At 39.6% G+C, this 26,071-nt stretch overlaps 1 protein-coding gene across 5 annotated transcripts in view; it reads right to left on the minus strand.

Annotated features, from left to right (window-relative positions):
- Nucleotides 1-357: 357 nt before the first annotated feature.
- LOC143878578 (uncharacterized) overlaps nucleotides 358-26,071 on the minus strand; it is a 77,891-nt gene continuing 52,177 nt past the window's right edge. Inside the window, exons 15-21 of one of the 5 annotated variants that reach the window (XM_077380852.1) lie at nucleotides 23,033-23,103; nucleotides 22,790-22,883; nucleotides 3,570-3,683; nucleotides 3,050-3,259; nucleotides 1,099-1,473; nucleotides 902-980; nucleotides 358-608 (exon numbers count right to left, since the gene is read on the minus strand). In XM_077380852.1, the coding sequence (XP_077236967.1) occupies nucleotides 514-608; nucleotides 902-980; nucleotides 1,099-1,473; nucleotides 3,050-3,259; nucleotides 3,570-3,683; nucleotides 22,790-22,883; nucleotides 23,033-23,103 (1,038 nt within the window). In that variant the 3' untranslated portion in view covers nucleotides 358-513. The other 4 variants (XM_077380849.1, XM_077380848.1, XM_077380851.1 and 1 more) reach the window with 4 other exon arrangements.

A 26,071-nucleotide genomic window follows, 5' to 3' on the forward strand; every position in this document is an offset into this window, starting at 1 on the left:
AAGTGTAAACTGTGTGAGAACTGGGAAGCATCATTGAAAGTCAACCTTAAAGGTCTTAAGAAGACTGATTGGAAATGAGGCTGAAGTACATAAAAAAATAGGATCGTAGTAGGTTAGGGAGGAAGGGACTAATTAGAATCTTTTCTTTAGGTAAGGAATACAAATTGACAAGACTTGCGACTAATTAGAATTACAAGTTTTGGGAATTTATAGCTTCACAATTATTATTCATGTATATTTTGTAGTATGTTTTTGCAGAAAAGATCCACATAATTTTCATTTGAAATTTAAGATCAGTTTTCAAGTTTAAAATGCACTCTTTTTAAATACTTTCCTTCAACATTATCAAAAGGAGAAAATATTCATTTGAGAAGAAATGATCACCTAAATAGGAAGTGCACTCTTAATTAAGAGGAAACGTGTAGGAAGCATATGGGAAGCGAAAAGAACTTAACTTGCGAAGCGAGTTTCCAATTAAGCGACCTTCCCATCTGCCTAGGAAATTTCCGGCAACTATGATCCCAACAGTAACTGTCTGCCATGTTGGAATGAAGGTATGAACCATACTAACATCATATTAGTGGGCCCAATAAGTGGATTGTAATTGTCTGAGATAGAAAAAAACATTTAATAGTTTAGTTCTCTGTTTAAACATTTGACAGTGAGCACATAGTAAAGCCTCCATTCACTGCAAACAAAGTTTGCCAAGAAATTTAGAGAGTTCGCCAAGAAATTTAGACTTTACATCAACCATGTCAGTGCAGCAGAGCCCATTGGTTAGTATTTTCAAAATGTATTTCTGAGATTTCAAAATTTTAAAGACAAATTAAGGCTCCTTTCCCATTCCTCGTTTCTTACAGTACTCTGTACAAATTGTTCTTTTTAAATATAAAAAACTCACCCTCAAGGGAGTTTAGAAGATCAACCACTGACTCTTTCATGCTTCCGTTGAAATGCTCGATGATATCAGACAGGGCAACCTACAACGCAAAGCAAGCAGGAGAATTAATTTCATTTACAAGTTCTCATCTGTAATAAATCAAGCAGAAAGCACACCCAACAACATTCTGTATTGTTGAGATTCAGAGCTCAACTCACCCCATCATGGTTTCTAAGCCACTCTAAGACAGCACTCTCTGTCGCCTCAAATGCTTTGATATCTTGTTCTTTGTGTATTTTGGGACATTTATTCACAAGAATTTCGTCACTCGATTCGTTGTTCCGGGGTTGCTTTGTACGAGCTGGTGGGTCAATTTTTTCATCCATGGGAGGAGATGCTTTTGTATCTACAATGGATGTGTCTGGTTTAAGAGATCCTTCCAGTTGGGCCTCATGGTCGGGCGACAGCGATGACTCAAGTGTTTTGATGGGGACTTCATCTGCTTTAAAAGACTCAGAAGAACCTAGAAGTTGTTCTATTGACATCCCAAGGTCTTGCATTGCCAGCCACACTTTGATGTGTGTATATGCTACCTGCATTGCATAAACATTTAAAAGTTCCACATTTGGAGAATAATGAAGAAAATGTGCAACTACGTATAGCTTTAATCAAAAGATGGACTGAACCAAACAGTCAATATGGAGATGTATCACTGTAATAAACTTCTCCATATCTGAGAAGCCCATGCCGGTCGCTTTTCAAATGCCCCATCGGTTTTTCCAAGTACTAGATTTATTTATCTCAGCTTAAAGTTAAGACAATTATATTAATTGCTCAATCAACTTCTTAAGTGAAAAACCATGTAGGGTACTTTGCAGTCAGTAAAATATAACTGTTACATGATCTCTGGACCTCATTTTGCAGACCTCTTATTGAAGTTATAAGAAGATCTCTTAACTGACTGAGGGTTCTCCAGTCATTGTTGACTCTAAACTATGTGATAAGTACTATGTTCTTTTCTTTTTTTTTGAAAAATAAATATCATGTTCTTCATCAATGAATGGAATACATAGGATCAAGTTTTCTTTACTTCAAGTGGATGGGAATAACTTGACTTCATATCAGTATATCACTAAAGAGAAAGAAGAAATGTATCATCAAATTAAATAAATAAACAGAAAAGAGATGGCCTTGGATCTCAGGCTGCGAATTTTGGCGAGGAAAGCTCTGGGACTGACATGCTGACACATCCTCACAGTTATATGATAATACTGAAAGGCATATGAGAAGTTATATGATACATAGAGGGCAAACGTAGAAGTGGGACTACCTGTTCAATGATGCAAACCACTCATCTGTTTGGTATCTACCATAGATAGGTTGTGCCCTAAAAGTACCCCCTATCAGATGATCCTAAACTCGTGGAGACTTCCTGCTAAGGCCCAGTTTGTTTTAGATTATGACAACCGATTGTCAGCCCTGAACCTATTATTGGACTCAAATTTAAATGTAATTTTGAGCCCAATAATAGGTTTGGGGTTCATAACCGGTTGTCATAATTTCAAGCAGACATGGCATAAATATGGACGACTGACTTTTTATTTTACATGCCATATATTTTAGGATTAGCATTGTTTTCTTTTCTTTTCTTTTTTTTGAGTTGCTGGATTAGAATTGTTTGGTGGAGGGATTTTTGGGGCATGCCTATTAATGGCAGGGCCCAGCAGATAAATAGTTACTTTTTCCTGCTTCGACATCTGATGTAACAGGTCAATATATATCGTTATTGTTAGAGTATGCTAGTAGTCCATTGAGTTACATAAGGGTAGTTTATCTTTTCTTATATATTGTAAACCTAATCATTTGTGTGTATTAAGAGAGAGTCTGTCGGTACGTAAGATTTCTCCCTTTTCTCATTCTCCTTTCTCTCTGTCTCTCACTTTTTCAATTATAATAAATAAATAGTTTCATCCATCCAGCTCAATATATGTCTGCCTAGGCAAATTTTAGGATATGCTGTCCACACATTGTGTAACAGCCGGATCCTAACACATTCAAGAATAAGACAAGATCTACAAAACATATTATTATTTATTAAAGCTAGACCAGCTAGTCATATTTCCAAACATCAGATAGAAATACCATTTCTGCAAAAAACATAAAACTCACATGTTCTGGTAATACATCTTTGATAGGTTTCATCTTTTCTCTTGAGCCAATTTTTGTGGCAGCATCTTGAATTTCTTTGGATATCTCATGAGTTAATCCAGTCTCCTCACAAAATCTAGCCCAATTGATTTCAAATCCCTCTCGTGCAGCTTCAAGGACATAACCAACAACTGTCTCTTCTTTTATCGGAGCTGCTCTTCCAGGAGACGTCTACAAGAAAAAATGAAGTCCAACCATAAGAAATGCTTAAACTATAGATTATATTCTTGTCAAATTATCATATGATTTAGAGCCCATGCTTTTTTGGTAGGTGAGCCCATGCTTCCCAGCTATGGGATAAGTATATCCAAGGCGTGGCATTTACACTAGAAAACTGAAATGTTGGACATGTGAAACAATTTTGAAGTGTCTAGGTCTCATAGATTACAGCAATTTGATGACAAGTAAGTCCATCCTCTTGCCACATTTTCCAAGCTTCGAATTTTGCTAAAGTTAACTTCCTCTGGGGCGTTGGATAGACCTTCTTTGTAATAGCAGTTTGAACTGTTGCCTCCCCATCCATAGAAAGGTTCAACTCTTGAGACAAACGGCCAATATGTTGGAGAAAATACTCACCATGCACAGTTACAAGGTGCTGCATGCATAAAAAACTCAGTTCAGAGGCTTCGAAATATACAAGAAAAGTACTGTTTTGAAACAACAGAAAATTTAATACAGCAGGTATATAAATACGGAACTCCACATGAATTGATTAGAGCCCTAGTTTGGTTCTGTTCAAAGCTCAGTTAAGTACTCTACTGAGGATTTTGTCTTCTTCAAGTACCCAATTCGGTTTCAAAAAAAAAAAAAACGAGTTGAACATAACTTGAATAATCTTCCAACAGTCTAGGCCTCTATTGACAAGGGTGTTCAATACACATCTGAAAAGTGACGTCCATGTATCAAGGAAACAATCAAGGCCTCTTTTGCCAATATGGTAACCGTCTGTCTACTTCACCAAAGCTAAGTATTAAAGACAACAAATAACATGATAAACAAAATGAATACAAAAGCTTGAAAGTTGTAACTTATAGGATGCAAATAAAGAGGGCCAACATCCCCTCAAACTAAGGTTTTAAATTTCAGTTTCATTTTGGATTTTGGTCTGCCTTGGGGTTTCAGTTTGAAATTTCAGTAGAAATCTTATAAAATTATGGAAACATAAAGAAACATATGTAAAAGATGGACCATATTTCACAAGCAATTCATATAAACCTACATGTCTGATAATTCAGTAGGTACCGCATGTCACAAGCAATTCATATAAATACTTATGTTGCACCGTATTTCACATGCAATTCTTATAAATATAACTATGCAACACATACTAGTATAGTGTACCACTAATACACTTGAGGTTTTAGTTTCAGTATGCATTTTTTCGGGGGATGGAAATGGAAATATTCCAGACATTGTGTCGGTTTCAATAGAAATTTAAAACTATGCCTCAAACTCCATCTCCCATCTTTCACAAGATATGTGCTCAAAGAGGAAGAAAGGATACAAATAAACCCTTAATATTTTCTGTCTACTCCTATGTTGGTTTAGAAGACTTAGTCTTGTCTTAAAATCTTTGTTTTGGGCTGGGAGTTGTTTCTAAAAGTTGGAAGGAGTCCTTGGATATAAGTCTCATACTACAATTCTGTTTTTAAGAAGTTATGGTCGTCACAAAATTGACACTTTTATGTAGATTACTATTCACAGTGTCATTGAAAAACTTGGTCTTTTGCTTCTAGGGGTTTATACGAATAGCTCTAGGGTTTACTTTCTTCTTTTATCTTTCTAATTAAGTTCTGTTGGGATTTGTTAATTCTGTAAACTCTGCTGCATCAAATTGGCATAAGCCAATTTCAGTCTGTGATTATTCTGGAGTTGAAAAAGGAAGACGTAGGGGAGCTTCAATATCCAACCAAAGTAATGGGGTCAGAGCTGCAAAAGAATCAAACCAACAGAAATTCAGTGAGAGCAAATAATTGCTTCAATTTCGTCAAGTTACTAGGCAACACCAATTTATTTGAGAATGAAGGAACTTACAAGCAAAGAAAAAAGGGCTTTTTCTGGCTATGATGTGATAGTCAGAGACCAAAAGAAACTAAAACAGTATTGCAAATCGAGCAATGTGAAGAGCCATTTGAGAAGGGTTTTGGTACCAACTCATAACCTATGATTTATGGACACGGATACGAGTGTCGCGTGTTGACACGGACACGGTGTGTCGGACACGGCAAACCCCTAAAATTTCGAAATGGGAACACGGATATAATAGAAAGTATATAATCATGATCTGTGGATACGGATTCGTGTGTCGTGTTTCGACACTGATACAAATTGTCTAACATGGCAAAATCTAAAAATCTAGAAACGGTGACATATACATGTAAAACTACTGATTATAATTTGTAACAAACTAACAATATAAATATGGCATTCATTTAACAAACTAATAAATCTTAGAATTAATCAACTATAATCTAAAACAAACATGAAATAATCAAATAACAATACATTAGTTCTCTTCCGTCTCCAATATACAGAGAGAAAGGGAGACCAATATGATATGATGAATATAGTATTGGAATAGTTTGTTTTGGGTTTTGGGAGATATAACAACAAATATTAGTTAAAGAAGAGCTAAAAGAAGAGTTAATACTAAAAGAGGTATACTCAATAATAAAACAGAAAGTCACACTTACACTATACAAAAAACGGGTCCACAAGCCTACATTAAGTTTAACACTTCTAGCAGTACATTTAAAATTGTCCAAAGGAGTGTCGACACCTGTGTCGTGTTGGACATAGAAGTAGGACACATGTGTTAGGAATAAATTCAAAGCGTCGGCTAAATCATAGCTCATAACGGGTGACTCAGGTGAGCCTAGAAGCAACCGTTTCACACAAGAGAATTGGCAGCAAATAAAAGACCAACTAAAACAAACTATTATTGCTTACCTAGTAGAGAATAAACGGTTATAAGATGGGAGTTTGTTGAGTTTGTTTCTATCAATACCTGTTTCGGTGGAAATAGAAAATATATGCATTGACTGGATTTAATAAAGAAAATCAATGACTAGTATCCAACCCAGCTCTAAGCTAGGAGGCACGATTTCTCGTGGAAATGAAAGCATCCCACCTTCATCACTACCACAGTCTCATACCAATTGTATTAGTGTTGTGTTCCCTGGCTACCAACAATGACCGGATAGATAAACTAGATATTGACACGCAACAATATTCTCAAGCTATCAACGAAAACTCCGACAACATTAAGGAGATGAATAGGGCTTTGAAGAATCTAGGGCAGATTCGGGAATCTATTTTCTAGCGTGGAGCTCAGGGAGATCAAGCAGAATTAGAGGTTAATAGAGGAAGTAATGGTATTGAAAATACAATCAAAGCCCAACATGATCGTTTGGATTTTTCATGTTACACCAACGTAGAACCATCAAAATGGATACCTAGAGTTGAGCAATTTTTCAAAGATTAAGGAACTCTAGTGGATCGGCAGGTTTTATTGGCTTCCTTCACTTAAAAGGTCAAGCAAATCAATGGTTCCAATGCTATAAATGTGAGACAATGATGAGGACCAGGTTTGAGGCCTCTAGGAAGAGCTGAAAAGAAGTGAAGGAAATAGTTGAGACGGGGGGGGTGTACTTGTAATAGGGGCATTAGTAGTGGTTTCAGTTGTAATTTTTCTCTTGTAGTAGGGGTGTATGTGTACAGTGTATTCCTTTAATAGGAATGCGTTCATATAATCGAGAAATGTAGTGAGGGCATTCTTATAATGTGAGTAGTCTAGGCTTGGGTTTTTTGAATGTTGGAGGGACTTTGGGCTGAGATGTGAATTGTAAGAGCCGGAGCTCAAGCTTTGGTCGGGAGAACTATCGTAAAAGAGAGCTTTGATTGATGTTAGAAAGGAGATCCAGCTCAAAGAAGGCCCTCCAATTCTTCATCTCAAATTGTAGTTGCAATCATGGTTTCAAATTTCGGTTTCGGAATGCGTTTTGGTCCTCACCGTAACAAAAACTTTGGCGGAAATTTCGAAATTTCGGACGAAATACAATAAAATAATATTTTAACTCGTATAGAATTTCGTCTGAAATTACCGAAAGGCCGAAATTTTGGGAAAACATTTAATACTTATCAAAAATCTAGATTTGTGGGTGAAATCCCTTAAATTTCGGTCGAAATAAAGACCATTTCACTTATCCCCAATTTCGGTTTCGTTCTCGACCGAAACCCGAAATTTCGGATTTCGGTCAAAATTTAAAACCATGGTTGCAACTGAGCTATGTCCTCTTTTAAAGTTTCTTTTCATCAAAATTCAATAAAGATTCAGTCCAATTCTGTTCTTGCTCATCATTTGGCATTTTTCCAGCATTTTCAGTAGATTTTCTACTCGTTTTCTGCAAATTACAGCAAGTTCCTGGTTTTTTAGACTGTTTTGATCAGAATTTTCGTTCAAATTGCTGCTCATTCTCTAAGATGGACTAAATTTGTACTGGACTCACCATTTAGAAGTAGATCCACACTAGATCTACATCAAATTTGGTATCAGAAGCAGATCCGGAAGAAATTCTCATTTCTCCGCAATTTGAAGCTTCGAATTTCATTTGATCTTCACAAATTCTCGAAAATTCGTGCTTCGATTTTATTTCTCGCTCCAAGACTCATTGAATTGTCCTAGTACATCTTCGAATTGCAATTGCAAATGCGTATCGCAGATCTGGGCCAAAAAAAATTTAAAAAATCCCTAATTTCTGACATTTTTCCCATCACTTTCAAAAATTCTCTTCGATCTTTGCTTTGAATTCGAAAATTCCACTTGAAGATTGATGTTTGCTTCTAACTTCAATTTATTTGCATCATTCCTTTCTTTAATTGCAATCAGAATTGTAATTTTCAAAATTTCAAAAAAAAAAATTGCCCTATTCCTGTTTTATTTTCAAATTTTCGCCCACATTCGAACCACGATTCCTTCTTCCATCAATTTCCATCATTGATTTCACTTCACCTTCGTCATTTTTCATAGTGAAGATAGTTTCCAAAGGAATTTTGCAATTCCTTTATAAAATTTCAGCCAATCGTTACTGTTTGTGTTCATCACTCATATTTTCCCCAATTTCGTTTTCTTCCACCATCTTCGCTTTTTTATGGCTTTCTTTCCTTAAATCCACATCATATTGGGCGTTCTCATCATTGAATCAAGCTTTCGAAGGAATTTCAGAATCCTCCATTAATTCCAACATATTCTTGAATTTTCTTCTTCGAACAAACCCTATTTCCGGCCAATTACGTTCTGATTTTCTTCAAATTTCGTGGTCTTGCTGCTTCAATCGAGTTTCTAATAGTTTCATGTCCATTGCTGTCTTTGTATTTCTTGTTACTCACTGATTCCCATCCGTTTTTCCATTTACGAGGCTTAGTTCAAAATTTTTGTTGGAATTTTCTGAGCTAATTGTGTTTCAGCTTTTGGACAGCAAGCTCCCTCTCCCTGCAGGTGCAATTAGGTTTCTGATTTCAGCAACAGATCCAATTTGGTAATTTGACCTTTGAGATACACAATACTGAGTAGTTTTCATCCTCTGGACACTTCTTTCAGAGGTTCTGATTCGAGCAATATCCAAACAGCTGGCACTTCACATAGCTTTGCTGTACTGTTTTAGATGAGGTTGTTGTTTGCATACAGAACCATAGTAGATATCATCATCTTCATTTGATTCTCGCCTCCTAGAGTAGCCAATAGTAGGCAGGATTGATCTGGACAGACTTGTAGCCCGACCACCTATTATATTTCAGTACTTCCACGACAAACATACATCCAGAGCTTATTGGCTGTGTAGTGCAAGTAGACATGACACCGAAGCGAGCCATTATGGGTGATTGTGAGGAGGGTAGCTCAGACCCTAGCGGATACACATTGGCCGATGTTATGAGACAGATGGCCGAATACTGAGCTCATTTAGAGGCTCAAATGGAGGAATTGATTGATAAAGTCAATAGATTAGCCAACCACTGACAGACTCTGTCTCTACCGCCACAGGATTTTCATGAGGATAGCCAAGATGATATGTATGAGGATGAGGAGACCAGCTCCTGCTCCATACAGAACCATTTCATCATTTCCTCCATTTTCACTTGTCTAATCCTAACCCCCACTCCCCTCCTACACGGATTTTAATCTGAAATCATGGTGTTTTAGACTTACCTGCTCGAGAAAAACGTCGTTAGAAATGTGATCGCCTGTCATCTTCTAGAGTTGCCCCACGTACCATTGAGGGATCTCTGCTTAGGGTTAAACGTCGGAGGGGCGCTCAGTAGGCACCACTGATGACGAGCCTTCACCACACGACGATGCAGAAGCAGGGAGAGATCCCTCTGAGGAGATCCCACTCGTTCATTCGCCATCGATCATGAGGAAACAACTGCAGGGAAAGGAAGGAAACAGTTTAAAATCACTATTTCCCTTCCTTTTCGTGGGCTTTAGAAGCGACTGTCCCACTACGGTTCAAGATCATGAAACCTGAGAGCATTTAATGCGGCCACAAGTACGATCACAACACCCCCTTTCGTAAAGGAAAATGAGGGAAAGAATAAAAAAGGAGACACTAATAATAACAATAAAATGGAGAATGATCTCGGGTTGGAACTCCCTGAGCAGGCCCAGTCTGGCCTCAATAGATTCACTGAGCCATCGATCCATCCGCTCAGATTCAGGTCAAGCAACTCAGCTCAAATTAATCTCCTCAATCCCACATCAACTCCAAGCTAATCTCCTCAAACAGCTCCCATCAATCTTCAATCACTTAGAACTCAAATCCTCAGGCAATTGATGTGGGCTGGGCAAAATATGCAATAACAACCTATTGGCCTTACTAAGAACTCAGATGCTTAGACAATTGATGGGATGGGCAAAAAATACCATGGCAAATTATCATCCACAAAGCGATAACAAAATCATCCATAACATAACTTCAATAAAGGTCCCCACTTGCATAAATAATCCAAATAACCAAATTTAATCATTCTCTCACCCTCCCCAATAACCAATAAAGAAATAAAATAACATAGTCTCAACACTGCCTAAACAATACTCACTGTCTAATGAAATCAAAATAATCTACTAAATCTGAAAATCGACAAGTCACGCATGCGCTCCCTCGTCCGCTCCACGAGGGTCAAAGTCTGTGTTGAGAGAGGTAGAGAAAAGAGAGAAAGTAAAGAGTGAGAGAAAAGATTGAGTTAGGGTTCTCCCCCTCACTCATGTAATATAAATAATAAAGAGTGAAGTACAAAGACAAGTATGCCCTTGGGCATTACAATAAAGACCTAAAGACCTGTTAACACTCCCCCTCAAGCTGGAATGTAGATATCTAACATTCCTAGCTTGTTACAATTATCAACTAACTTAGCTCTACTTAGAGGCTTCGTGAACATGTCTGCTAATTGATCTGCAGATCTGGTAAACACGGGAGATATGTAGCCTCACTGAATCAAATCTCTAATGAAATGACAATCCACTTCAATATGTTTGGTCCTCTCATGGAAGACTGGATTCGTGGCAATGTAAATGGCGGATTTGTTGTCACAGTATAACTGAGCTGGAGAAGAATGAGAAGGAGGAAATCCAATCTCTGAAAGTAAGGAACGTAGCCACATGAGTTCCCCACTCGTATGAGACATAGCTCTATATTTTGCCTCGACACTGGATTTAGACACGACATCTTGTTTCTTACTTCTCCATGAAACAAGATTACCTCCAATAAAAGTGCAATATCCTGTAGTAGACCGCCTATCAGCCGGAGATCCTGCCCAGTCTGCATCAGTGTATCCTTCAATTCTCTGGTGCCCGTGCCTCTAAAATAACAACCCTTTACCTGGCGAACTCTTCAGATATCTCAATATCTGAAGTACAGCAGCCCAGTGTGAAGTGCGAGGTGAGCTCATATGCTGGCTAACAGCGCTAACTGTAAAGGTAATATCTGGACGTGTAACAGTAAGATAAATGAGCTTACCAACTAACCGTCTGTATCGCCCTGGATCTTCTAACAGGACTCCCTCCTCAGGGAGTAATTTCATATTCTGGTCCATAGGAGTTGAGGCAGGCTTGACTCCCAAACAACCTGTTTCATCAAGAAGATCCAGAACATACTTCCTCTGTGAGAGGTAGATACCCCTAGTCGAATAGGCAACTTCAATGCCCAGGAAATACCGAAGACGACCCAAATCCTTAGTAGAGAACTCTGTCTGAATGAAGGATTTGAGCCTCTGAATGCCACCTATATCGCTACCAGTGATAATGATATCATCGACATATACTATCAACAGAACACAACCAGCCTGAGACTGAAAACTGAAGACGGAGTGATCAACTGCACACTGCTTCATGCCAAAGCGAATAAGTGTAGCACTGAACTTCCCAAACCAGGCTCTCAGAGATTGTTTGAGACCATAAATGGATTTCCTCAAACGGCAAACAAGAGAAGATCTCTCCCCCTGAGCAACATATCCAGGAGGTTGCTCCATATAGACCTCTTCCTCCAAATCACCATGAAGAAAGGCATTCTTTACATCCAACTGATGAAGATGCCAGCCATGATTCACAGCAAGGGATAGCAGGACATGGACAGAAGGAATTTTCGCAACTGGTGAAAAAGTCTCGCCATAATCAATCCCATATGTCTGCGTGTACCCTTTGGCAACAAGTCGAGCCTTAAGGCGCTCAACTGTGCCATCAGGAAGGTGCTTGACTGCATAAACCCAGCGACAACCAACGGGGAAGGCACCATATGGTAGAGGGACCAGATCCCATGTCTGATTGGCCTGCATCTAAAGATCCATAGCCGCCCGCCAACCTTGATGATCAAGTGCCTCCTGTAGAGTCTTAGGTAGAGAAATAGAGGACAAAGACGAAACAAAACTACGAAATACAGGGGTGAGAAAGTCATAAGACACAAAAGAGGAAATGGGATGATGAGCAGTACTGCGAGACCGAGTGCGAGAGGCAATGGGAGAGTCAGAATGTACCTCATAAGTGGGGATCTCCGGCTGAGATGATGATGGCTCGGGCAGGGCTGAATGAGCAACAGATTTGGTCCGACGCTGATACTGCTTCAATGGTGGAGGTAGAGGGGCTGCACAAGGCGCTGACGTTGGCATAACAGTAGAATCAACTGTAGGGGAGGAACTGGACACCGGAGGTGTAGAAACAGGGATGGGATCAGGAAGAACCGGAAGAGGAAGAACATGAGTATGCGAGGAATCCTCCTGAAGTGTAGAGGGGGAGGGATCCAACGAGATGGACGGACTAAAAAATGACTGGGTCTCAAAGAATGTAACATCTGCCGAGACAAAGGATCGTCGCAGGTGAGGGTTGTAGCAACGATAACCCTTTTGGGTTTGAGAGTAACCTAGAAAGATACACCGTTCGGCCCGATGATCCAACTTATCTAATCCTGACCCAAGAACGTGGACAAAACAGAGACAGCCAAAAACTCGAGGTGTAAGAGGGAAAGGGTCAGAGGTAGGACGGAGAATCGAGAACGGAGAGGTGCCACCAAGGACCGAAGAGGGAAGCCTATTCGCCAGGTAGCACTGCTGTGAGTACAACATCACCCCAATAGGTCTTAGGGACCCGCATCTGAAAGAGTAGTGTCCGGGCCCCATCTAATAAGGAGCGAAGCTTCCTCTCAGCCACTCCATTCTGCTGAAAGGTATGAGCACATGAGGACTGATGAAGAATGCTTCGCGAAGAGAGGAATTCCTGAAAACCATTTGAGTAAGAGAAATATTCCTTTGCATTGTCAGTGCGAAAACATTGGATAACACATGAGAATTGATTACTAACTTCAGCATAGAAATCACGAAACATAGAAAAAACTTTAGAACGATCTTTTATTAAATAAGTCCATGTCATACGTGAATAGTCATCAATAAAGACCACAAAATAGCGAAATCCAAATAAAGAGGTAGTCCTCGTAGGACCCCATACATCAGAATGACCAAGAGCAAAAAGGTGTGAAGCCCGACTAACAGTCCTAGAGGGAAATGGCACATGATGATGCTTCCCAAGTTCACAGGCCTCACACTGAAAAGACCTAACAGATGAAGAAGGAACGAAGGGAATCTTGCGTAAACGCTTCATAGACGGGTGACCTAGACGGCAATGCCACTGGTATGCATCGACCGATCCATGTAGAATCGGATGGGACGGAATGCAGTCGAGACGATAAAGGCCATCCACCTCACGGCCCGAGCCAATCGTCCTCCCAGTCAAGAGATCCTGAAAAAGACAATATGAAGGAAAAAATGAGATAGAACAATGAAGATGCTTTGTTAATTGACTAACAGAAAGTAAACTGAAAGGTGACTTGGGCACACAGAGCACAGATGATAATGTAATGCCTGGTGAAGGGGAACAACTGCCAACACCAGTGATAGGAGAGGTACTCCCATCAGCAAGAGTAATATAAGGTGAAACAACATGATGAAAATCATGTAAAGATGACTGGGTACCTGTCATGTGATGAGATGCTTCCGAATCAATAATCCAGGAGCTAGAACTAGAGAGGAACGAAGCAGGAGAACTACCTGGCTGAACAAGACCAGCAGTAGGAGGGCGGCTGGCAGACCTGAGACGCTGTAGCTCATCATAGTCGGCACGAGAGACGACAATCTGATCGGTCGGAGTAGCCAGTGGTGTCTGTGAGGGGCTATCAATAGGAGCAGCGAATCTGGAAGGGCAAGATGTACAGTACGGCCCTGACGAGGATATGGAGTGTGATGCAGCTCAGGATGGAGATCAAAGCATGTCTCGTAATAGTGACCCTCACGCCTACAATGAGTACAATAGGGCCAAGCTCGACCTCCACGGCCACCCTCTCGGCCGCTGCCATGTCCGCCTCGGCTAGTATCGCAACCACGACCGCGACAAAAAATGCCTCCTCCTCGGGAAGGGCGGTCAGCGGCTCCATAAGCAGCAGTAGTCGAGACATCCACGGGAGTAGGAACAGTAATGCCAAGTGCACACTGCTGAGCTCGTAAAAATACCTCCTGAAGAGTGGGTACAGTACCAGACCCAAGGATGTGCTGTCGAAGATGAGTGAACTCTAGTCCAAGACCCTTAAGGAAATGAACAACACGGAGCTGATCCCGCTGTCTGGCTGCCGTGGTAAGATCAGTGGTGAGAGGCATAAGAGCATCCAGCTGCTGGCAATAGGAGACAAACTGTCTGTAGTAATCATGGACTGTAGAATCACCGCGCCTGTGACCCATCCAGCGCGAATAAGTGTCGCAGAGACGAGCGACATTCCCCTCACCAGAATATAATGCCGCAGTGTGCTCCCATACCTTTTTGACAGTAGGGAGATCCATCATGGTGCTAGCAATGGCAGGGGTCATACTCTGCCATAGAAGTGTACGAACAAGGGCATCATCTACATCCCAATCATCAAAGGTAGGGTCAATCTCAGGAGGGGGATCACGACGAATAATAGAAATCTTTCGTCGGGCCTTCAGATATGTCTCCACAGCAATCTTCCAAGTCAAATAGTTGGATCCATCAAGACGGGAATTGGTAATCGGTGGGAATGACACATCCACCGAAGACAAAGACGACGACGCAGCCTGATGCGGCTGGGAACTAGTAGCCATAGCTGGAGTACGAATAGTAGGGTCCTCAATATGAGGGGTATCTTCCATAAGAAACTGGGAAGAAGACTGAAGAGGACCAACAACGAGCAAGTAGAGACAAGGATGAAGACTATAAGCAAGCTAATAGACCGCGGCTTCGTGAGGACAACATATGCATAAGGGAGGCATGAGATAGCCTCACGACATAAAGACAAAGTCGAGACAACTCCGAGCCACAAACATCGCAATGATGTAAGTACAAATCCAGAACAACACCATGAAGATAGTGATCAAGCCGAACAAGAAAATCTAGGGCATAGCTATGACCCAAAAGAAGAAGAAGAGATTATGATGGATCGGATTAGGGCAAGGAAGAGTGGGGAAAAGAGGGTACTGTAGCGATATACTGTAGCAGTACTGTAGCGATTCATTGTAGCAGTACTGTAGCGATGTACTGTAGCGATTCACTGTAGCAGTAATGTAGCGATGTACTGTAGCAGTATTGTAGCAAAGAATGGAGGGGTTATGGTTAGGGTTAGGGATGGAGAAGATGGAGATGGATGTTAAGGTTAGGGTTAGGGAAAAAAGAAGGAAAGAAAAAAAAATGGCCCTAGGCATCCATGCCCTAGAGCTCTGATACCATGTTGAGAGAGGTAGAGAAAAGAGAGAAAGTATAGAGTGAGAGAAAAGGTTTAGGTAGGGTTCTCCCCCTCACTCATGTAATATAAATAATAAAGAGTGACTCACAAAGACAAGTATGCCCTTGGACATTACAATAAAGACCTAAAGACCTGTTAACAGTCTGAAAATGATAAACCACAGTCAGCTGAAAAGGTCAGTACATAATGACGCACTACAAAAGTGGGGTCAAAGGTATGCTACATAGAGAGGGTCAATAGGCAAACGAAGATGGTAAAGACTACATATGAGGTAACTGATACAAATACAATAACTGAGAAGCAAAGCTTACAAAATCATATTTCAAAGTTTCACATCAAAGAGGGTCTCAATAAGAGAGGTCACAAAGTCTTAAGAGATCACTGAAAGCGATCAGAAATGTACGAAATAAGCCAAAGGTCATTGGCTTAGCCAAAAACGAATGTTATTTTACCCGACTGACCGCGGTTAGAAACTAGTTTCTAAGTTCATATACCTGTCAACAGGGTCAACGAATAGCATTCACTAATGGGACCCAAAAGCAAGCGTATAACCCCCATTGGTGCGGGCCCTCATTGTTCACATATAACCTAAGCCTCCACAAACGGTGTCCACAAATACAAAATGCCCAAAGGTACATACAAAGTTCCAAAGATTGTGGTTCATGTTAGTTCCACAAGATTTTCCAAAATAGTTAGGTATACAATGATCAAAAGGTTCTCATAACAAAGAGGGTCACATACTCAATACAAAATTCATAGGTTGTCAATAAGTAAACAATTCAATAGATTGTGTTCAATGAGGTGTAAGCATGCAAGACCGAAATCAAAGTCTACGGTTATCAAAGGTTTCATATATTCAAAGAGTTTATAGAATTAATATCAAAAGGCATATCATTGAGTAGTGACTCAAAACACTAAAGTAGTACGAAATTATGTACCTCCAATGGCGAACACTTCCTCTTTCAAATTCAAATCGAAAGACCAGTACCTAAATCACATAGATCATATCAATCAATAAGGGGCCGTAAGAAGTGGCCCAAAACAAATGGTCCAAAGTCCGAAGTCCAAAACCAATTCACAAAATTTGGCGGGTTCAGACGCCCGCCCAAGGTCTTTGGGCGTCCGAACACCTCCTTCAGAAGCCCCTCCGGACGCCTCTAAGAAATTCAAACTCTTGGGTTCTCGGATCACTCACGTTCGGGCGCCCGAGTCGAACATCCGAACACCCCTTTGGGCGCCCGAATACCTCCAATCGGGCATCAGAACCTCGGGACTGGGTTTTTCTCGAGAATTCCATATTTTTACCCGATTTCCTCAAAACTTCAAAATTATAGATCTTATTCGTTCGGACTCCAAATTGCGTGAGGTCCGATCTGATGGATTCCTTTACCACGAAGGGAATCCACCTACCCCGATTTCACGCTCCGAATCGACACACATAATTTACATAAAATAATATAAGCTTTTAGGTTAAAATCCTTAAAGCCTAAATTTCTAAGGCCACCACAATCTGATCTTTTGTTCGTTGGGGATCGATGAACTATACAAGCCCAAAGAATCTGAGATCAACACGAAAGTTCTTAATCCAAAGCATATCGATCAATAAATCTCATTCTATCACTAATTTAACCTTTGTTTTTTAGGGTTTCTAATAACATAAATCAATAAAGATCATAGTTCTTACCTCGATCTTCGCTTTCCGATTCCAAAACTCGATCTCCTCTTTCTTTCTCACGAGAATCCTCTCTTAGGGCTGTAGCAAACGAGTTTAGGGTTTGATTAAACTCCCAAAAGATGAATTTATAAGCTTTCTTTAAGAAGCCCTAATTAAACTAAAACACTAGAGGACAAAAACGCCCCTCCTTAAAAGGGAGAAACAAATTTTCGTTTGGGGGCATTTTGGGTATTTACATTCTACCCCCTTACAAAATTTCGTCCTCGAAATTTAACTCATCAAGTACTTGAATCATCAAATAAGAACGAATATTTGGCTCTTAGCTTTTCTTCCAGTTCCCAGGTGGCTTCTCGTTCTGAATGATTCTGCCACTGGACCTTCATATAGGGTATAGTCCGTCGCCTGAGAACTTGGTCCTTACGATCAACAATACGTATTGGTTGCTCCTCAAAAGACAGATCAGCTCTCAATTTCAAAGGTGATATGTCAATGACATGATTAGGGTTCGCTATATACTTTTGTAACATCAAGACATGGAATACATTATGGACTCCCGACAAGGATGGTGGCGAGGCAAGTCTATACGCCACTTTCCCAATCTTTACCAGAATTTCGTAGGGCCCCACAAATCTTGGGCCAAGTTTTCCTCTAACTCCAAATCGCATCACGCCTTTAGTGAGTGACACTTTCAACAACACATTATCTCAAACTTCAAGTTTCAATATCTTCTTTTATTGTCAGCATAACTCTTTTGTCGACTTTGTGCAGCGCGAAGGCGCTCACGAATTACTTTTACTATGTCCACAGTCTGTTGTACCAACTCAGGGTGTAGAAGTTTCCTCTCACCCACATCATCCCAGCATATGGGTGATCTACACTTCCTCCCATACAAGGCCTCAAAGGGTGCCATTTTGATACTGGCCTGATAACTATTGTTATACAAAAATTCCACCAAGGGAAGATGGTTGTCCCATGCACCTTTCAAATCAATCACACACGCCCTGAGCATATCTTCCAATATCTGAATTGTATTTTCGGACTAACCATCCGTCTGGGGGTGAAATGTTGTACTAAACTTGAGTGAAGTTCCCATTGCTGAATGTACACTGTTCCAAAACCGAGATACAAAACGAGTGTCTCTGTCGGACACGATGGTCACAGGCACTCCATGATACTTAATTATTTGGTCCACATACAGCTTAGTAAGGTTCTCAGGTGTCAGGCCAGTCTTAATTGCTATGAAATGGGCTGATTTGGTCAATCTATCAACTATTACCCACACGGTATCGTTGCTTGAAGATGTACGAGGTAGAGCTGTCACGAAGTCCATAGTGATCTCCTCCCACTTCCACTCAGGAATGGGAAGTGGCTGCAACGTTCTCGCAGGTCTCTGATGTTCGGCCATGACTACCTGACAAGTTAAGCACTGCGATACAAGATGGGCTATCTCTCTCTCTTCATATTATTCCACCAGAAGTTGCCTTTCAAATCCTTGTACATTTTTGTACTTCCAAGATGCACCGAATAACTCGTGTTGTGCCGCATTGTCAGGAACACAAATGCGGTTGCCAAATTTAAGGGTGCCGTCTTGGTGAACATGAAATTCTAATTCCTTTCCTTCATCTAATTTAATTTTGATCTTACACAACTCAGGATCGGAATCTTGAGCAATTCGAATCCTCTCATGTAATGTGGGTTGAAGTTGAAGTGCAGCAATCTGAACTACAAAATTTCGCCCACGAATCTCAATTTCTGCTCTTCGCAGATCTTCTAAAATGCTTTTTTGAGATGTAATTAAAGCTATCAAATTAACTGACGACTTTCGACTAAGATCATCAGCTACCGCGTTGGCCTTACCATGGTGAAAACTTATGGTCAAGTCGTAGTCCTTCAAAAGCTCCAACCAACGCATTTGTCTCATATTCAACTCTTTTTGTGTGAAGATGAATTTCAAGCTTTTGTGATCAGTATATATCTCACACGATTCCCCATAGAGATCATGCCTCCAAATCTTCAAGGTGAAGACTACAGCTGCTAACTCCAAATCATGGGTTGGATAATTGTCCTCATACGGTCTCAACTGATGGGAGGCGTAGGCTATAACCTTCCCGTTCTGCATTAATACACAACTGAGTCCTTTCATTGAAGCGTCACTATAAATGGTGAATCCTACTCCGTTGACAGGCAGAGTTTCGATGGGAGAGTAACCAGTCTTTGCTTCAAATCCAGGAAACTCTTCTCACATTCTTCTGACCAAGCAAACTTAATTCCTTTCCGGGTCAAGCGAGTCAAAGGAGCTGCGATACATGAAAAGTCTTCCATGAATCTACGATAGTAGCCTGCTATACCCAGGAAACTCCGAACTTCGGCCACATTGTTCAGTCTATTCCAATCTACCACTGCTTTGATTTTCTTTAGATCCACAGAAACTCCTTCCTTGGAGATCACATGTCCAAGAAAAGATATAGAGTCAAGCCAAAATTCGCACTTAAATTTCCGAAAAGCTTCTTCTTCCTCAGGGTTTCTAAAACAATTCTTAAATGCTGCTCATGTTCTAAATGACTTTTAGAATACACCAAAATATCATCAATAAATACAACCACAAACTTATCTAATAATGATCTAAACACCCTATTCAGTAGATCCACAAAAGCTGCCGGGGCATTAGTTAATCCAAAGGGCATGACTAGGAATTCGTAATGCCCATACCGAGTACGAAAAGCCGTCTTTGGGACGTCTTCCGATTTAATTCTTAACTGATGGTAACCAGATCGAAGATCGATCTTTGATAACACAAATGCCCCCAGCAACTAATCAAACAAATCATCTATCCGTGGAAGCGGATACTTATTCTTTGCTGTAACTTTGTTCAACTCTCTATAGTCTATGCAAAATCACATACTTCCATCTTTCTTCTTTACAAACAAAACTAGTGCTCCCCACGGTGAAACGTTGGGTCGCACAAAACCCTTCTCTAGCAGTTCTTCTGAGTCTTCATTTCTTTCATTTCCATCGGTGCCATACGATACGGGGCCTGAGAGATAGGCGTCGTACCAGGAGCTAAATCAACAGTAAACTCTACATCTCTGTCTGGGGGTGAACCTGGTAGGTCTTCAAGAAAAACATCAACAAAATCTCTAACAACTGAAATATCTTCAATTTTTACATCACTGTGATTCACATCAACTACCGATGCTAGGAAGGCTTCACAGCCTTGTCTAAGAGATCGGCATGCTTGCATAGCAGTCAAAACAACTGGGGTAGAGCGTGCCCCACTCCCTTCAAAATAAAATTTCTCCCCTCCAGGGATCTCGAAATTCACAATTTTCTTATTACAATCCACCAAGGCATAATGAGCTGATAGCCAATCCATGCCAAGGATCATGAAATCCCAGTTGGGCAACCAAGAGGGGGGTGAATTGGTTGATTTACAAAATTTTACCTTTTAAAAACTTATCAAAGTTCACCCTAGTTTTATCTTTCTCTTAATCAAGTAAGTTTAAATAGATAAACTAGATAGAAATGATTAACACTTAATGAAATACCCCAAAATGTCCCAATGTGAAAACGATTTGGGGAGAGGGTATTTTTGTCCCGAAAATATAAAAACTATTAAATATTAATTAAATAGTTAGTTTCCCAATTAGAGAGAGTTAGGGTTTCCAAAAGCTTGCAAAGTTAGGACTCTTAAAAGCAAGAGTCTATAAATAAACCCTTAGGCTACAGATTTTGGAACTTCAATTCTAAAAGAAATTGTGTGGAGCTTTTGGGAGAGGAGAATAAGAAAAGTAAGGAATCTATCTTCCAAGAGGTATGAATTTAAAATTAAAATATGATTATGCTTTATTTTACTCTCTAAAGAGATTCAAATCTCTTGAGAATAAATATTATAGTATATTTATAGTGATTAAATCAAGCCTTGTGTTCTTAGATTGAAGAACCATTGATTAGGGCGGAGGAGAATTAGTTTTTCCTTGAAGATCTTCGTGTTCTTTCGCGTTAGATGCCTTAATCAATTAAAGAGATTAATAAATAACTTGTTAAGGTATTTAACATGTTTAAAGGAATATGAAAGAAGGATTTTCTATCAGAAAATCCGCAAGAAAACTTGTGTTCTCGCAGGTTTTAGAAAAACCCAAATCGCAAGCTTCGGACGCCCGTAGGGCAAGGGTCGGGCGCCCGAATACAAACACCTAAGAGGTATCCGAGAGGAGAAAAATCTCAGAGGCGCCTGAGGGGGTGGCTCGGACGACCGAAGGGGGTCCACGGATGCCCAGTTCGGACGCCCGAACACACCAGGAAGGGTTGATTTTTAAATATTTTTCCAATAAGTTTTGAGGGCACAGATCTGCCCTGGAGGACATAAATATTGATCTAAAACGTTAATTGGTGATTAATATGGATTGTAAGTGATACTATGGACTGATTTAAAGATCTTGTTCGTGGGAAACGATTCACACGAGTACCAGAGGTGAGTAGACTTGTTCTACCACAGTTATTCTACTTATTGAATATGATTCATTATGTAAAGTTTATGCATGTTTTGATTGATATTGACTATGTTAGTGTACACGAGGGTCAATAGTCATAGTATGGTATCGACTCCTAGTTCGGATCTACCATATGCACGTATGTGCAAGTTAGACTTTTATAGTCACAGTTTTGCATCAGGACATGATGTTGTCCGAGTGAGGATGCAACAATCAACATCATTTGAGACGAAGTGTTAGGCTTGGTTACTAGTGTATGAGACTTTTTCTAGACCGTCAAAGGAAAGTCACGGATCAAGCCCCAGTATCACCTTTCGCGATATTTTCAAGGGTGAAATCCCGTACGAGATCGTTGGGATTCGGCTTCCTACGAGTTAGTAGGCAGGTTCCGTTGGCTACATAGTCTAGCAGTACTAGTCTCACTACACCAGGCATCAGGTACAGTTACAGTTACAGTTACAAATACAGTTATGCATGTTTATGCCAGTTATACAGTTTGCTAGCTGGATTGCTATGCCAGTTACAGATTTACATATATTGCCAATTATTCTGTTTTTATTAATTGGCATTATGATTTTAGTGTAGACATGTTTATTTCACTGGGCATTAGCTCATTCCACGCATTCTATGTTACAGGTGGAGAACGGTATATCAAGGGGACGAGTTCTTCTCTACAGCAACTTAAAGGTATTTCTAATTATGTTTATTAAATCACAATAAAAATAAATTAGTCCCTAGGAATCCTGGGTTAGAGCAAAAATTTTGTTCTACACGGTTTATTTTTCTACTACGTGTAGTGATTTTGCTCGGGGTTTTCCAACCATTCTAACCTGTTATATCAAGCTGGATATGGTCCTTTTTTGTTGTATTTTTAGTTGTTTGTTGTAGTTATTTGTAGCAAGCTCGAGTTTCAAAATATATATGCTCGAGCTTGAGGGGGAGGGTCGAATAACATGTAAGGGTAGTTTGGGTAATTACTAGGAGTGTTAGGGGTATTGTAGTCTTTGTACATTGGATGCCCTATTTGGGCCTATATATACATCATATACATGAGGAGCTCCCTTCAGTGGAGACTCTTCATATCTCTACTCCTCTTCTCCTTCTGCTCTTCTAACCCAACTCCATTTCTAATATGTTTATTTCATTTAAGTTGTATATGAAATAATCACATTGAGGAATCCTCACATAATGCTGACTAAAGACAAATCCTAGGGAAATATTTATTATCACTTCCATTATCAAAACATACCTGGTTCACACCATCAATGTTTGCTAATCTAGCTTTAGTAGATGGTCTCATCTTTGTAATCTTTTTAATTGTTTGATCACCGCATACAGCATACCTGCAAAATAGGATAAAATCTGTGAGGAGATGGTTTAAAAGGACTCATGCTACTACTACAAAGAAGTTTCTCCCGTGATTTAGCAGGAACGATGATTTTAGAGTATGAGAGAACCGTCAATACAGTTAACTACTTCTAATAAGACTTACGGAGCTGATCCACCACTCTTAGCAAGATTCAATCTCATATCCAAAAGCCTGTGGTAGAGTTTTATTTCAGCCTGAAAGAAGGATATACACTAAAATTTCAACTCCGGATGCACAACAGTTATTTTATGTAGAAAACCTACATTGAGGTCACGAACTAGAGTAATGCAAGTAAAGCAGTATAAAAAGTTTTATTTAGAGAGCATGACAAGAAATAAATATATATTTTCTGTGTTGTGTAACAGAAGTCAACACAAAATAAATATGCGAAGTATTGAACAATGAACCAGTAGTCTCAACAAGTTCTGGCAAAAGATAAACTACTTTTACAAGTTTTCCAACAGATGGTCTATAATTATTCAAAACTAGGTGGAACGGGCTATTATTTCAACCACATTAATTTTGAATGAATTACATGGTATAGGCCTTGAAGTCCTAAGCTAATTAGGACTTTCATAGCAAAAATCTGAAAATATATGAGATAAGCAACAAGTTGTTTTTTCATTACAAACTAAAACAACTCCAGTTAAATACTTCTTTCCAGGCAGACACAGTTGATCACCATCGTATTACACCATGCATGTTATTGACAATTGGTGTTATTGAAATTTTGAAGCAGTGTTCACATGGAATTAGTCATTTAGAGAATAGGCTAGAGAAGAGTTCAGGTTTCGAGCATGTTGTGACCAAGGTGCTAAAAGCCTAAAAGGCACAGGCCACAGCAAGGTGGCGATCTCGTTATACCTAGTTACTCTGTTCTGTTTGTAACACGAATTTTAACTCACCAAACGCTCTGTGGTAGCTCTACGGCCACCTATCAAAGCAAATATTCTTTTGAGAATGTATAAATTTGTATCTACAATTGTTTGTTTGGAACAATAATGATAAATTTACTGAGAAAGAAATAAAGATATCACAAAAGGGGCAAAGATTGTGCAACTCTCAAAGAGTATCCATTCACCTCAAACAAAAGAATCTGCCACATCATCGGCTTCCCTCAACACATGCAAAAAGAAAATATCTCTCCCTTTACAAACACCATCAACCTCATTCACTATATGAACTAATCTCCACAGACCTGGACTCCTCCAATGGGCCAAACGATATAATTTGGTGAGTCCCTCTCAACCCACAACTTTTCTCCAAATTCCTTAGTAAACTGCAAAGACCACAAAGACGAGCAGAGACCTCCACTTCATTTAGAGTCCTAGAGACCTAATGAACCAAAATGGGCCACCAAGTCCCTTATCATTCCTTAGTGCTCCTCCAACACCTACAGACCCAGAATCCCCGTTAAACTTTCGTCAAAATTAAGCTCGAATACTTAAGAATGGGTCCAAACTTTTCCTTTGGTTAATTGGTTAATAATTATATAATCTATTTCCTCAAAAGATCGAGTCAAAATCCCCCAAAATTCATCCATTACTAACGCCCACCTAATGATACAACTTTTGACCTCCGAATAGAAAAGGACTTTCCCTCAAAGGTTATATCTCTTTAGCTCCCAAACCACTTAAAGCATTGGGTAAGGAGTAATCAAACAAATAGTATTATCTCAATCTCCATGGCGGCTGCTTCTCAAATCTCAATTAATAATTAATAAAAGAAGTCAATCATGTATTTTGAACATAGTAACAAATATTTTTCGAAAGACTTTTCCACTAAGGAATTTCTTGGAAGAGTTTAAAAATCTTATGTTTCTCACGGGCACATATTGAGAAAAATAAAATATATATAAAAGATTAGAATTTTACTAAATAGGTAAAATATAAAAATTAAGAAAAATAAAAGCTATTAAAAACCATACCACTACACTTGATATAATTTTGGAAGAAAAAAAAATAAACTTCATAAAGCTCGTGATGTTATGAATATCCCGTGATATTATCACTCATATCATTTTATGGCAAAAGCAACATCGTGAGATCTTGAAATCATGAGTGACTCTAAAAACACCTAAAGATGTTGTACCGCTTTAGCATCACTAACTTCTTGAGACCTTATAATGGATGGAATGTTATGCCAAGTTTCTTCCTCTCTACTACACAACAAGGGCATGCTTGCAAACCTAAAACCTTTTCTTCTACAATACATCTAAAGTGTAGCCTTCCTGCAAGCAACTGCCCAAGCCCAAACACAAACTTGAACCCTTGGAGGAATGGGAGCACTCCACAGCTTTGCAATAGCAAGCAGAGGTACCTTAGGAAAAAAAATAAGCTGACAAAAGAGAATGAATGGAGCAGAGATTTTGATCACAATCCAAATAAGATACAATCACCGCATACCTAACTTTCCTTGAAATCCACCCACAGTTAACAAACTCTCCCATGAAAAAATTTTACATGAATCCTGCTTTTACCTTGAAATCCACCTTGTAAAGAGGAGGTTTAGGTCTTTCTTGCAAATGACCAATGAAGAAAGTAAATAAACAACAATACTATTCAAATAAATGTAAAGAATCAACAATTGAAGATACATTGGATAATAAGGATGATATTTGTTATCGAGAAGAAGAAGAGTGAGGGAGAAGTTGCAGTCTCCTTGTGGGAGCTCCCAGGTAAAATGATATATATACAAGAGATAGGGTTACATGTAAAAGACAAAAATACCCTCTAACACCCCCTCAAGCTGGAGGTACATATCCAACTTCGCTTGCCCCAATGGAAAAGACAACAATTGAAGATACATTCCCAGCCTGTTACAAATATCACTCAGGTTTTTTGCTTGCCGCAATGGTTTAGTAAACATATCCACCTACTGATCTCCTTATTGAGCAAACACAGTGCATATCTCACCCTTCTGAATCCTCTGACAAATGAAGTGGCAGTCCACTTCGGTGTGTTTAGTCTGCTCATGAAAGATTGTGTTAGTAGCGATGTAGATTGCAGCTTTATTGTCATAATATAATTGTGCTGGAGACGAAAATGAATACTTATTTCCGATAAAAGAGAGCGCAACCAAATCAGCTCTCCACAAGTATGAGCCATAGCTCGATACTCAGCCTCAACACTCGACCTAGCCATTACATCTTATTTCTTGCTT

The sequence above is a fragment of the Tasmannia lanceolata genome, unplaced genomic scaffold (genome assembly GCF_043159265.1).
Source record: "Tasmannia lanceolata isolate RefF3 unplaced genomic scaffold, GAP_Taslan_0.1 ptg000006l, whole genome shotgun sequence".
NCBI classification, from domain to species: Eukaryota; Viridiplantae; Streptophyta; class Magnoliopsida; order Canellales; family Winteraceae; genus Tasmannia; species Tasmannia lanceolata.